The 13,722-nt window shown below is 34.8% G+C and overlaps 1 protein-coding gene across 7 annotated transcripts in view; it reads right to left on the reverse strand.

Moving 5' to 3' along the window:
• The window catches only part of Mrp (Multidrug-Resistance like Protein 1), a 58,184-nt gene that overhangs the window by 9,681 nt on the left and 34,781 nt on the right, over positions 1 to 13,722 (reverse strand). For 4 of the 7 annotated variants that reach the window (XM_071712059.1, XM_071712058.1, XM_071712056.1 and 1 more), the window contains one exon: positions 1,922 to 2,142. The exons of 1 other annotated variant lie outside the window; for it this stretch is intronic. In XM_071712059.1, coding sequence (XP_071568160.1) covers positions 1,922 to 2,142 — 221 coding nt within the window. Of the gene's footprint in view, positions 1 to 1,921; positions 2,143 to 2,847; positions 3,069 to 13,722 lie in introns of all 7 variants that reach the window. 2 more of the 7 variants (XM_071712057.1, XM_071712055.1) reach the window with 1 other exon arrangement.

Here is a 13,722-nt window from a genome sequence, read left to right on the forward strand (position 1 = left end):
ATGATCAACCGCTCGATCAATGAATTTTAAGATATGCGATGCGACTGAATGGAACAATATAAAATCCGGCAGAAGCATTCTCGTGAATCACGTTATCCTTTCATAAAATAAAACTCAAATATGAGATAACTGAGCTGAATTTTAACACCACAGAAAAGGTACGATTCGTTGATACGACTTTGCGTGTTTCTCTCGCAGTTATATCTTCGGTTAAGTCCTAACAAACTGCCAGAATTAGGACTTATCGATCAATCTCGTACATGAATATGTTCTTTTTTTTCAAATGTCCCATCACTATTTTGCTCCAGGCAGGGTACTCTTGAAACAACGGATATCGTTAACAGAAACGTATCGTTTAACGAATTTAGCGAAAAATTAAGCTGAGGAAGAAAGTAGCCAAATCGTGGCTGTTACCTGACCGGCTGAACGCACAAGACACACGGGTAAGCCGCTAAAATGCTGTTCGAGCCAGGCAAGTAGCATCGAGGATATTTCTTACCATGTCCTTTCGTATCCTATTCATCTTGTCGATCCACCGTGCTGTGCTGATTACCGGCAACTTCTCACACGCATCAAATAGCGTACCCGTGCCCATACACGCTTAGCCGGCAGGCTAGCGCTACGTTACTTATATTTTGCCGTTTCTTCTAAAACTCCAAGCTCTGTTATTCAAAATAATGCTACATTTAAACTTCCAACGAGCAGTCAGATCCGAATTTGACAGAAAAGTCAGACCCAAATTCGATAGAATGTACATTTCTACTGCTGGAAATCCGCATTTTTTAACTCTTTGCGCGTCAATCGAGTTTCTATATATTCAAATGTGCGGAACAATTATCCACCAACGTACAATTTTATCAATAGAGAGAAGAAAAAAGTACTTCTTTTTTCATTTCGCATTTGTAAATGTTATCGAGTTTCAAGTAACTCTGATTAGCGATGGGATTAAGTATTTTACAAGTAGATTTTACAAGTAGATTCAAATCTGTTAGCATAGTTTCGAACTCTCTATGATTGCTTCGAAAAATAAAAGCAGTACTCTCAAGTAGACTCGAACCTGAACTAAATAGGTTTGAACCCTCAATGAGTACCTCGAAAAACAAGAATATTACTTCCAAGTGGACTCGAATCTAAATTAAATATGTTCGAATCTTTCATGAGAGAGTACTTTATTAGAAATTTTATGTTCCCTCGAATCAAAATCAGCGACAATTATTTTATTTTTTGATAATTACAAATAGATTAGATTATCAATCGTTAAAATAAATATAACAAAAAATAAACATAACAAAAATATGATTAAAAATACAGAATAAAAGTTACTTAAAATCTTTACACATTTATACATTCTTTAAACTAACAACTTTATTCTCAGAGTTCGAATACTACTTGTTCCGATTCTTCATGATATAAACTATTTACAAGTACATTTATAAGTTCGAATCTTGCAGACACTTATTCTAAAATTCGAAACTAACTAGTCGGGATCGATTACTTTGTAAGCACAGTGAAGCACATAAGAACTATGAAATATTTCTTATGAATATTATTTGAATTTTAGAAAATAAAATTTGATTATTGGATTTGATTCGAATTTTTAAATACATATTGAACTTGATCTCTCATCCTCGATTCTGATGTAAAATCAACGTCGATTAATATACAAAATAAATTACTGATGGAACGTAAATCATTTAACAGTACAATAAAAAAAAAACAACGAGAATACTTCGTGCAAAGTGTCAATACTCGATAGCAAATTTAAATATGAACTGAAACAAGAAAAGAAAGAGGGGAAAATATATCGATATCTGTTGCAAGTATCGTTCGACAAATAAGAGACGTAATATTAATCAATAACAACTTGTCACAGAGATCATTACTTATACAATAATGCGTTAGTTATATGAGAATATCATACCGAAAAGAGGCAAGTGATCCAAGTACGCAGAATAACCGGTAGGATATTGTCAATAACATCAATGTCTTTACCAAGCCGACTAAGAATTCGGCCAGTCGGAGTTCTGTCAAAGAATGACATTGGGTTGTGAAGAACGTGTTGCAGCGTACTCTCGAAGATACGCCTAGAGGCGACTACCGTCCCTTTAGCCAGGAATAGCGCCATTGCGAATACTGTCACGCCTACAACGATCGTAATCAACTTTATGATTTATCGAGTTAAAATGAGTTTTTTTTACATATCAGATTTGCATCCGCGAATCGTGTCGCGTTGGATGTACCGAGGCTTTTTACGAGTGAGTGAGTGAGTGAGTGAGTGAGTGAGTGAGTGAGTGAGTGAGTGAGTAAGTGAGCGAGCGAGTGAGTGAATGAGTAAGAGAGTTATCTTAAGGCTCTATAATCGGCAATGTTCATTTTCATTAGTTGCTCATCACCTGATTCATCTAAACGTGAATATGCAAGTTCCTCACTGCAGTCACACATGAATTGAGGTGCACATAATTAAAGAAAGACAATAAATATGAGTGCAAATAATAAATTGTAGAGAGAGAAATAAAGTGCGAGTAATATATGATAATAACGATAAGATAAGAAAAGTGATGGAGATGGTACCTTGTATGATTGTGCTGTGAGAAAAGAGACGTATGGTGTCAGGCCGGGCGTACAATTACTCATTAATTTATTAATAACGCGCGCTTTTGATAGTCATCTACTGATCATTAATGGATATTAATGAAGAATAGAAATTGCGAGAAATCCGGAAGCTCTTCAATTAATCGTCGGTATATAATTAATCATATTTGTACTGATTGGTGGACCAGTGGTTTCTGCTAAACATTGATTCGTATAGTGATACATATAGAGATTAAAACTAAAACTCTCGCATACCGATGCTAGACAAAACAACCAAGCCCTAATACTTGGAGGTAAAACGTTGTCTATTATGTCAATATCCTTCCCAAAACGGTTTAATATTCTGCCGGACGGCGTAGTGTCAAAGAATCCTAAAGGTGATCGTAGCATGGCAAATAATAACTCGGAATGCAATAGTTTACTGCTCCGTAGGCAGCCGATAACCAACGCTGTCTGCGACAGCACTACAAAAGTGGCTGAAATTTAATTTAAAGTAAATAAATGCAGCGTCTCTTGTCATGTCGGGGGAGGGGGGGAAAGATTGTTTTTTCCTTCTTACAACTACTCTCTTGTAAGTTAAAAAAAAAATTATTACTGTTACGCGATTTATATTGCTTTGTTTTACTATAATGTTCAAATTGACTTGCTAATGTGCGTAATTATGTGCATACTGTTAAAATTAGATGCTGTAAAAAAATTGTCTTTATACAGGAGGTATAAGAACAATGAGTCTTTGTCGTTTCAATTAAGCATGTAATCACATTAACATAGCTGGTGTTAGTCATTAGCGGTAACAATAAGTTAATGTTAGAGTTTGATCGAAAATTGAAAGTAGCCCATCTAGTTATCTTTTTATTCTCAGTGCTTTACCGCGCCCAGTTAGTTGGCGCTCGAGTCATGCGATATAGTATTGTACGTAAAGAAAGAGTAATAAAGGAAGTCATACGAATAAGCTGAATCATTAAACGTAATCGTTAAGTATATCCCAAACCTCGTAGATTTTAACAGTTAATAACGAAACAAAAAGCGAAACTGGTTTGATTGTCGTGGCTCGAGATGGAGAAAAATTTGCGACACATGCGAGACTGGGTCTCGCATTCTCATTACATATTTAGTGTTAAATGTGATTGTGCAATTTCACGTTTTGCTCGATACACAATTCAATATACATGCGCTTTTAATACGAATGTACATACATAAGGGAGGATATGAAGAGATGTACAATGGCCTAGTTTACACCGTGCGTTTAGGCCGCGACCTATACCTTATATTCAACCCAAACACGATAGGTCGCGACGATGTAAACAGTTGCGACCTCGCTTGGGTCAGGTCTCTTTTTCGCATGCCCTGATCTAAATTAGGCCACATGACGTAACGCTTGTAAACGCAGGTGACCTAAAGATCGCCTAAAGTGCATATGTACATATATATATATATATATATATATATATATATATATATATATATATATATATAAAGTACACAAAAATAAAATTAAAAAAATATATATATATGGGAAAAAGTTATTTAACATACATAAATTACGCAATATAAAGCACAGAGCAAGTAAAAATGTTCCCGTTTTATCTTTTCTTTTTCTAATAAATAAGATCACAATACAACATGCTTAAATGTTATTTTATACATTTTATTTTCTTGAGAATTTGAATGAGTAAAAGTTGATATTTTATATACATTTTTTCCCATTATCCGAAAGTAAAGTGTTCCTGCAAAATCTTTCGTAAGCCGAAATGGTATAAAGAGAAGAAGCAATTATTATTAATTTATGTGGGAAAAATTTTTTTTGTAAAAGCAAAAATTTTCCTCAAATTTCTTTCGGCTAGCGAATACAGGTGAAGTCTTTTGTAAAAGCAAAGTGGCGTAAAATGAACTTTCGAAAAACAAGGAAACCTGTACATATAATATTTTTTATGAACAAAGTATATTACTACCTTTATTTCTGTAACTTTATTCACTTGCAATAGAAAAATTCTCGACATGTGTTCACGAGCTTTGAACATCGGATACCACGTAATATAATCTGTCTTTCGATGTAAATAAGCCGTAAGATTCCAGAATATAGAGGAATCAAGTTTGTGATCTAACATTAGATGAAATGCGTCATCGATGATTTGAGCACGATTTAGCACATGTATATTCGTATAGTTTTCAACAAGTAGATAATAAGAAGCAATACTCATCCAATTTTTGCGATCATAATTAACGCGATAATAACCTGTCGTTAAATAAAAATTTTTGTCAATTATGAGATTCTTCAAGAAATATCGGATCTCTTTTATTAGAGATTTATTAAAATATTTTCAAATATCTGCATTTTTCTTTTTTTTTTTAAAGAGCATAAAAAGTTTATCAGAAATTATATATATTTATATTAAAAGAAATATAATTTACATATTACTATTTATAAATTATTTTAGTCTGTTAATTTGTTTTGCAAAAATTAAGCTACGCGTAATGTGTGAATTAATGTACAATTATTATATACGGAACAAATATAATAAGCTTATTTACTAGTTTGCTGTAAGTTAACTATTATCCAACCACTTTCTTCATACGGCAAACGAAATTCACAATATGGAACCTTCCACCGCATGATTTTTAACCACGTGCCGTTATGATGAAAAGATTGGGTAAAATTACATTCTGTCTGTGTAGTGATGGTCACAGGTATCCACCATTTATCCCGTTTCTGTGTATCAAGATTATCTACCGATATTAATAGATCTCCAAAATCTATATAATTTCGTTTAACGGACTAAATTTTTACCTATATTCGACCCAAAAGTATCATAGGTCTACATGGTGTAAACGTTTTGTTTAGAAGCATATTTTAGGTCAGGGCATAGGTCAGGTCGCGATCAGGTCGCACGGTGTAAACTAGGCCAATATCAGCATTTAAATGTCATTATCAAATTAATTTTTATTAACTATATTGATTGTCATTGTTATGACAATCTATTTTACACAGTAGATAATTCGAGCAAGGAATTTGGCCACATTTATTGTTAGTGATAAATGTGTCAATGTGCGTTTTTAAATATAACAAAAATTTAAGTACAATACAATTCATCGATAAGAACGGACCAAATTAAGGCTCTTGGGTTCTTTCCGACATCTTGTGAGATTGTGACGTCAAAAGCGAGAAATGTTGAGAATTCTTGCGTGCCATTTCCAAAAAGATATTTGCATAAAATAACACTTCAGATCACTTCACCACACTTCGAAAATACTCCGAGGTTAAGTTAGATCTATCAGATCTCTTTCCCTTGACAGTTATTAATAAACAGCCGTAAAATGAATGTAATATGAATGTAATATGATAGTCATGTGCCTGCGCATAAGCCTGCATCGTATCACATTCATTTTACGGCTGTTTATTAACTGTCAAGGGAAAGAGATAGATCTCGGAGTATTTTTGAAGTGTGTTGAAGTGATCTGAAGTGTTCTTTTATACAAATATCTTTTTATTTGGAAATAAAATACAATATGCAAGAATTCTCAGCGTGTTATTTCTCGCCTCTGATATCACAATCTCACAAGATGTCGGAAAGAGCCCCTGGAGCCTTAAAGAGACAAACGTAATCGCGATTAATGAGAAATGTCTCAAGTCTTTCTCCGTCGGAAGCCTGTTTAAGTTCGTCTAAATTAACACATGTTGTTACTACGCTTTATAGTCATCCATCCAGCTCAATTTTTACACGCAATTACCTGATCAGGAAATCAGCGTAAATATTTTGCGAAATTTTCTGTTACCGTGCGTTTAGTTAAACAAATAATTTTCATCGATTTACATTCACTTTATAATGATTTCGATTTAGATTCCCGAGGCATACGTATTTAAATCGTCAATTAACCAATATAGTTCGCAGACTGATTTCCCGTTTTATTTTTAATCATTTTAAGACACATTAATGCTAGGAAGCTTTCTTTTGCTCCTCTACTTCATGCTTACATTAGACGTAACAGCATATTATTATTAAAAAAAAAAATTATCCTTGTTTTCTATAGTAAACTTTAAATATATAAATATAAAATAATAGGCGTCACGTTATTTATAGTACATCCGACAGATATCAGATAGAGTTAGAATAGAGTTAGTAAATGAAACCGAACAAATTTTTCATGGATCACAATTTTATCACGGAAGGCCACAAAATCACAGAAAGTGAGTCATCAGTAATCATATAAGAAATATATATATATATATATATATATATATGGGACAATCCACGTCACTTTTACCCCCCATCTGTCCAAAATTGGTATGGACGGATTTTAATGACTAAGGGCGGAAAATGTTCGTCTTGAAAAGAGCTTTCGAAAGGCGTGTGGCATATATGCGCAATTCAATATGGCGTCATAGTTATGGCTGCTTAAAGGGATAAATTCAAAATTTCAGATCCAACATGGGCAGATAAAACGGTGAAAAGTAACTAAATTCATGTGAAACTCAGTATTTGGGGGATTTTGGGGTCGCTGATTACGAATCTGAACGTAAAATTGTGAAATTCAAAATGGCGGATGCAAATATGAGAAACGGACGAAAATTCCAGTAAATGATCTGAAAACTCTTACTGGAGGGTTTTTTGGGTCGCTGATCACGAATTTGTAGCTAATTTGTTAAAAAACAACAGAAAAACCGTGTTAATTAAAATTCTACTCTAGGAGATGAATTTCTACCACGTCCACGCCGTCATCTCTGGGTAACGCTAAGAGTAGAATTTCAATTAACACGGTTTTTCTGTTGTTTTTTAACAAATTAGCTACAAATTCGTGATCAGCGACCCAAAAAACCCTCCAGTAAGAGTTTTCAGATCATTTACTGGAATTTTCGTCCGTTTCTCATATTTGCATCCGCCATTTTGAATTTCACAATTTTACGTTCAGATTCGTAATCAGCGACCCCAAAATCCCCCAAATACTGAGTTTCACGTGAATTTAGTTACTTTTCACCGTTTTATCTGCCCATGTTGGATCTGAAATTTTAAATTTATCCCTTTAAGCAGCCATAACTATGACGCCATGTTGAATTGCGCATATATGCCACACGCCTTTCGAAAGCTCTTTTCAAGACGAACATTTTCCGCCCTTAGTCATTAAAATCCGTCCATACCAATTTTGGACAGATGGGGGTAAAAGTGACGTGGATTGTCCCATATATATATATATACATATATATATATAAGAAATATATATATATATATATATATATATAAGAAATATATATATATATATACTAGCTGGTTACCCGGGCTTCGCCCCGGAGGACATATGTAATAAGACACGCAAATAGTCTCTCTCCCCCCCTCTCTCCCCCTCTCTCCCCCTCTCTCTCCCTCTCTCTCTCCCTCTCTCCCCCCTCTCTCTCTCTCCCACTCTCTCCCTCTCTCCCCCCTCTCTCTCTCTCTCTCTCTCCCTCTCTCTCTCTCTCTCTCTCTCTCTCTCTCACTCCCTCTACCCCTACTTCATGTATAATTCTTTGAAATTCAATCAATTATTTCCCAAAAAATTGGAAAAATTATAAAAACCGGTTTCCAAAAAAATCAGTAACAAAAAACTATACACATCATGGCGCTCCCCGGAAAATTCTACCCCTACTTCATATACAATTCTTTAAGATTCGGTCAATTAATTCCCGAAAAATTGAAAAAATTTCGGTACCGGCTTCCAAAAAGATCGGTAACGAAAAATTATACACTTTATAGCACTCCCCGGAAAATTCTACCCCTGTTTAATCTATAATTCTTTGAAATTCGGTCAATTATTTCCCGAAAAATTAGAAAAATTAGAAAAACCGGTTTCCAGAAAATCGATAACAAAATACTATACACATAGTGGCACTCTCCGGAAAATTCTACCCTTATTTCATATACTTTTGGTAAAAATTCGGTTCAGGGGTTTGAGATTCGGTCAATTATTTCTCGAAAAATTAGAAAAATAAAAAAAAAAACCGGTCTCCAGAAAATCGGTAACGAAAAACTATACACATAATGGCACTCCCCGGAAAATTCTACCCCTATTTCATATACTTTTGGTAAAAATTCGGTTCAGGGGTTTAGGCTGGGCGTTGATGAGTGAGTGAGTGAGTGAGTGAGTGAGTGAGTGAGTGAGTCAGTGAGTCAGTCAGGACATCTTCCTTTATATATATAGATATAAGAAATATATATATATATATATATATATATATATGGAGGGGTTAAAGCCATAGTGGTGTAAGTCAATTTTTTTGATCACTTTTTTTTTCTTCTTTTTTCAACATATCTGCATGTGTAGACTGCATCTATGAACTTAACTCGATAGGTTAAAAAAAGTGACTTACACCACTATGGCTTTAACCCCTCCATATGTAGTGTCCTATATATATATATATATAGGACACTACAATTAATGAATGTTATATGCATTTTGTATATAATTCTATTGGCCTTTCTGTTATTTACTAACTCTATTCTAACTCTATTTGATATCTGTCGGATGTACTATAAATAACGTGACGTCTATTATTTTATCTATATATATATAAAGGAAGATGTCCTGACTCACTCACTCATCAACGCCCAGCCTAAACCCCTAAACCGAATTTTTACCAAAAGTATATGAAATAGGGGTAGAATTTTCCGGGGAGTGCCACTATGTGTATAGTTTTTTGTTACCAATTTCCTGGAAACCGGTTTTTTTAATTTTTCTAATTTTTCGGGAAATATTTGGCCGAATCTCAAAGAATTATAGATCAAATTTCTACCAAAAGTATATGAGGGAGAGAGAGGGAGAGAGAAGGAAAGAGAAGGAGAGAGAGGGAGGGAGGGAGGGAGGGAGGGAGGGAGGGAGGGACGGAGGGAGGGAGGGAGGGAGGGAGGGAGGGAGGGAGGGAGGGAGGGACGGAGGGAGGGAGGGAGGGAGGGAGGGAGGGAGGGAGGGAGGGAGGGAGGGAGGGAGAGGGAGAAAGAGAGAGAGAGGGAGAATATTTGCGTGTCTTATTACATATGTCCTCCGGGGCGAAGTCCGGGTAACCAGCTAGTATTTATATATTTAAAGTTTACTATAGAAAACGAGGATAATTTATATATATATATATATATATATATATATATATGTAATGGTCAAAGCCCGAAATACGGGCATTTCTAGGATTGACTGGTTAATCCTGCGGAACGACCAAGCATCTTGATTAAAGCAGTTTTTAGGAGTAGGCTTGAAATTAAATTAGTTTTTATACCTATATATATATATATATATATATATATGGGGCATTCTTTCTCAAAACAGCCACCCCTCTGCGCATTTCATTTTTGAAGATAAAATGCTTTGCGAGGTCTTAAAATTTCCGTCGAAAACTCAATTTTTGGATGCCGTATGGCGATTTTCATTTACATTCAAGGGTGGGGCAGTATGACCAAAATATCGCTCAAACCACCCTAAAAAATAGGAAAGTATGCAAATAACATCTAAAATCTTAGCAGTTTCTATCAAATTCGATGCAACTTTGAAACAAAATGGTTTATGACATCCAATTAAATAGTTTTCAGACGTTACCCCCCATTATAATCAAAATCAACCCTTCAAAACCACCCCTGAATCATCATTTCGACAAATTGACAATTATTCTAAAACAGAGTAAAAAAAATTGAAATAGAGTTCACGGGCCGTGAAATTCTTTCGGAATATATTTCAATCATTGTTGTATATCTTCTTTAACTTTTTCCATGTGGCCACCATTCGATTCCATGTTCAGCATTAGAATATCTCTTGATGATAACTTGTTAAAAAGTTAAAGAAGATATACAACACTGAAACTTGCGAACATGTGTACACACACACACACACACACACACACACACACACACACACACACACACACACACACACACACACACACACACACACACACACACACACACACACGCAGAGCCAAATGCAAACGGCCCTTTTGAGGGCCACATGATTTACAAAATCCAATCGGCCCTTTTCAGGGCCACATGATCTACAAAATCCAAACGGCCCTTTTCAGGGCCGCATGATGTACAAAATCCAATCGGCTACCTCCACGTGGTGTACATCGGGTAAAGCTGAAGCCGAGGGTCGATAATTACAAATTTTCCAGCATAATAGTTAAGGATGACTTTTATTGATTGGTTATGATCCTTATGGGGGTGAATTTGATTGAAATATATTCCGAAAGAATTTCACGGCCCGTGAACTCTATTTCAATTTTTTTTACTCTGTTTTAGAATAATTGTCAATTTGTCGAAATGATGATTCAGGGGTGGTTTTGAAGGGTTGATTTTGATTATAATGGGGGGTAACGTCTGAAAACTATTTAATTGGATGTCATAAACCATTTTGTTTCCAAGTTGCATCGAATTTGATAGAAACTGCTAAGATTTTAGATGTTATTTGCATACTTTCCTATTTTTTAGGGTGGTTTGAGCGATATTTTGGTCATACTGCCCCACCCTTGAATGTAAATGAAAATCGCCATACGGCATCCAAAAATTGAGTTTTCGACGGAAATTTTAAGACCTCGCAAAGCATTTTATCTTCAAAAATGAAATGCGCAGAGGGGTGGCTGTTTTGAGAAAGAATGTCCCATATATATAAACTCTTCACAAAAATTAGAGAAACACTTAATTTTTCTTAAAAAATAAGCAAAATTCAAGCAGCTGTAACTTGTTAAAAACGAACAAAATTTAAGTTTATAAAAAGGATTTTAAAGCTTAAAATCTCTACTTTCGAAAGGTCACTATTATTTTTTAGTTTCTGTGAGTTTGATAATTTTTACATAAAACAAACCACGAGTTGGACAAAATAAAAAATTTTCTTCTCACTTTGTGAGCCTGTCACGTGCACAAAAAAAATCTGCGAAAATTTTCGATTTGATATGTAAAATAGAAATAAAAATAAAACTTTCGCGCATTATTTACCGCGCCTGGTTCTTAGTTATAGCCCGTTTTCTATATTCGTGCGGATTTCCATTGGAACCTATATTTTGAATTAAATCACGCTGGCTGAAAGTACGCGTAATATTACAACTAATAATAGGTTATTGTGATAAATATTACCACATGCCTCAGTGGTCGAATTGGTATGACACCTTCACGGAATGAAGGAAGTTCCAGGTTCGAACCCTGGCTAAGGTAATATTTTTCGCAATGATTTCTTTACAGTTATTTAGATGCGTATAGCATCAAAAATTAAATCGAATCGATTTAATTAGGTGTAGGGGGAGGATTTTACTACTCCAACCGGAGCTGTGTTTCAAGTCTGACAAATTTAGTCGGCGCGCAGTCAAAGTTGGAAGATATGTAAAATAGAAATAAAAATAAAACTTTCGCACATTATTTACCGCGCCTGGTTCTTAGTTAGCCCGTTTTCTATATTCGTGCGAAAATTTTCGACTTTCTAACGTGAAAGCTTAAAGTTTTCCCTATAAAATTTTTTTTTAATGTTTCTACGATTTTTTGTTGAATAAGAAATGAGCATTTTGACTTTAATTGCTCATAACTCCATTAAAAATCATCGTACCGCAATTCAAAAAACAGATTTTTAAGGTTGTTCTGGATAGTTAGTCAAAATGCTATGAAGTTGATAAAAATTTAAGGATGTATTACGTATACCTTCCCAGCAAAAAGCATAGTAATCTGAGAAATCTAATATATATCGGTTGTATGCATACTTTAACGGTTGACTACTATTGCATATCATAACAAGGACATTAATATTACTGATTTAAGTGATTTTAACCATTTTTTATAATTACTGGCAGCGTATTTGTAAATATTCTTAATAGAGGTTCAAAACTTTTGGCTGGGAATCTTGCCTGAATCCAACTGCTAGAAATAAAAATCATATATATATAATCTGGATAAAGACAAAAAGTAACGGTTAAATATGATAAAAAATATCACGCAATAGTATAAAATATTATTATAAAAGGTAAATAAATACGCTGAATACAAAAATAAAAAGAAAAAATATCGAGCGAACAACACAAGAAGACGTGGCAACACCTCACTGTTGATATTACTTTTAACTGTTGGCTGCTCTGAACGCCCGACCGGTAGTACCCTTTATATATCATTGACATGCTGAGAAAAAGGAGGTTAGTAGTGAGGTTAAAAAATGTTGAAATGTAATAAAAACCCACTTTTAAGGTATAAAGGCAAATGAGACATCAGAGGCCGTACATAAACATCGGCTGAAAATATCGGAAACCGGCAGCAAAAATGTGAAAAACATGTATAGTTACCGAGCTCGCAGTGCGACGTTGCCGTGTTTTTAGAATCGAACGTCAAGATCTGTGAGAGTGCTGCAGTTTTTATTTCTTTTCTCAGAAACTAGTCAGTGAATCATCATGAAATTTATTGAGAATCTGTGCCAATGTATCCTCTATACACCGTAATTTTTTCAAGAATTGTTCTCTATTTTTTCTTTATATTCTAAATGCATGTATTTGATAATCTGTCAATCTCCATACCCACACAGCACATGATATCATTCGTATATACTGAATTAATACTCAATATACTATAGATGTACAAGATATACTGATAATATCTCTATAATTTATTTTGCAGTAGGGGAGACCGGGGCTAAGCCGACAACGGGGCAAACTTGACACTAGGCTTTTTGCCAATTTAAATCTATCGTAGAAACTTGCCTTTCCTACTGTAAATGCGTCTTTATGTGCCAGTATTATCAACGGAATTTGGTAACATTCTGAGTTATAGTGTAATTTTTAACGCGACATAAGCGTTTTTGATAGTGAAAAGTAATTTTTCTGATCTCTCGAAAATGTCTACTCTTTCATCGAGCTTTACTCTTGCGAATCTACCGGTAAGTGATTTTGATGGGAAATTTGATGCTCTATATGAATCCGATAATCGTTTTTGCATATTTTCAAAATTTTCATGTTTTTGAAGTGACAAAAGTGAAAAACGACGTCCGGGGCAAAGTCAACACCACGCCGTTTCGTCGGCTCCCAGTAACTAACAATGCTTGTCATGCAGCCGTATGGCTCATGACAAATGTATGCGCACGTCCGATCGCGAGTTTACCTGCATTAATTGTTTTTCAGACATGAGTTTAGATGAAGATAATTGAAAGTTCAAC

Source organism: Temnothorax nylanderi, unplaced genomic scaffold (genome assembly GCF_030848795.1).
Source record: "Temnothorax nylanderi isolate EJ_2023f unplaced genomic scaffold, tnyl_v1.0 TNYL_tig0105_pilon, whole genome shotgun sequence".
In the NCBI taxonomy this organism is placed as follows: domain Eukaryota; kingdom Metazoa; phylum Arthropoda; class Insecta; order Hymenoptera; family Formicidae; genus Temnothorax; species Temnothorax nylanderi.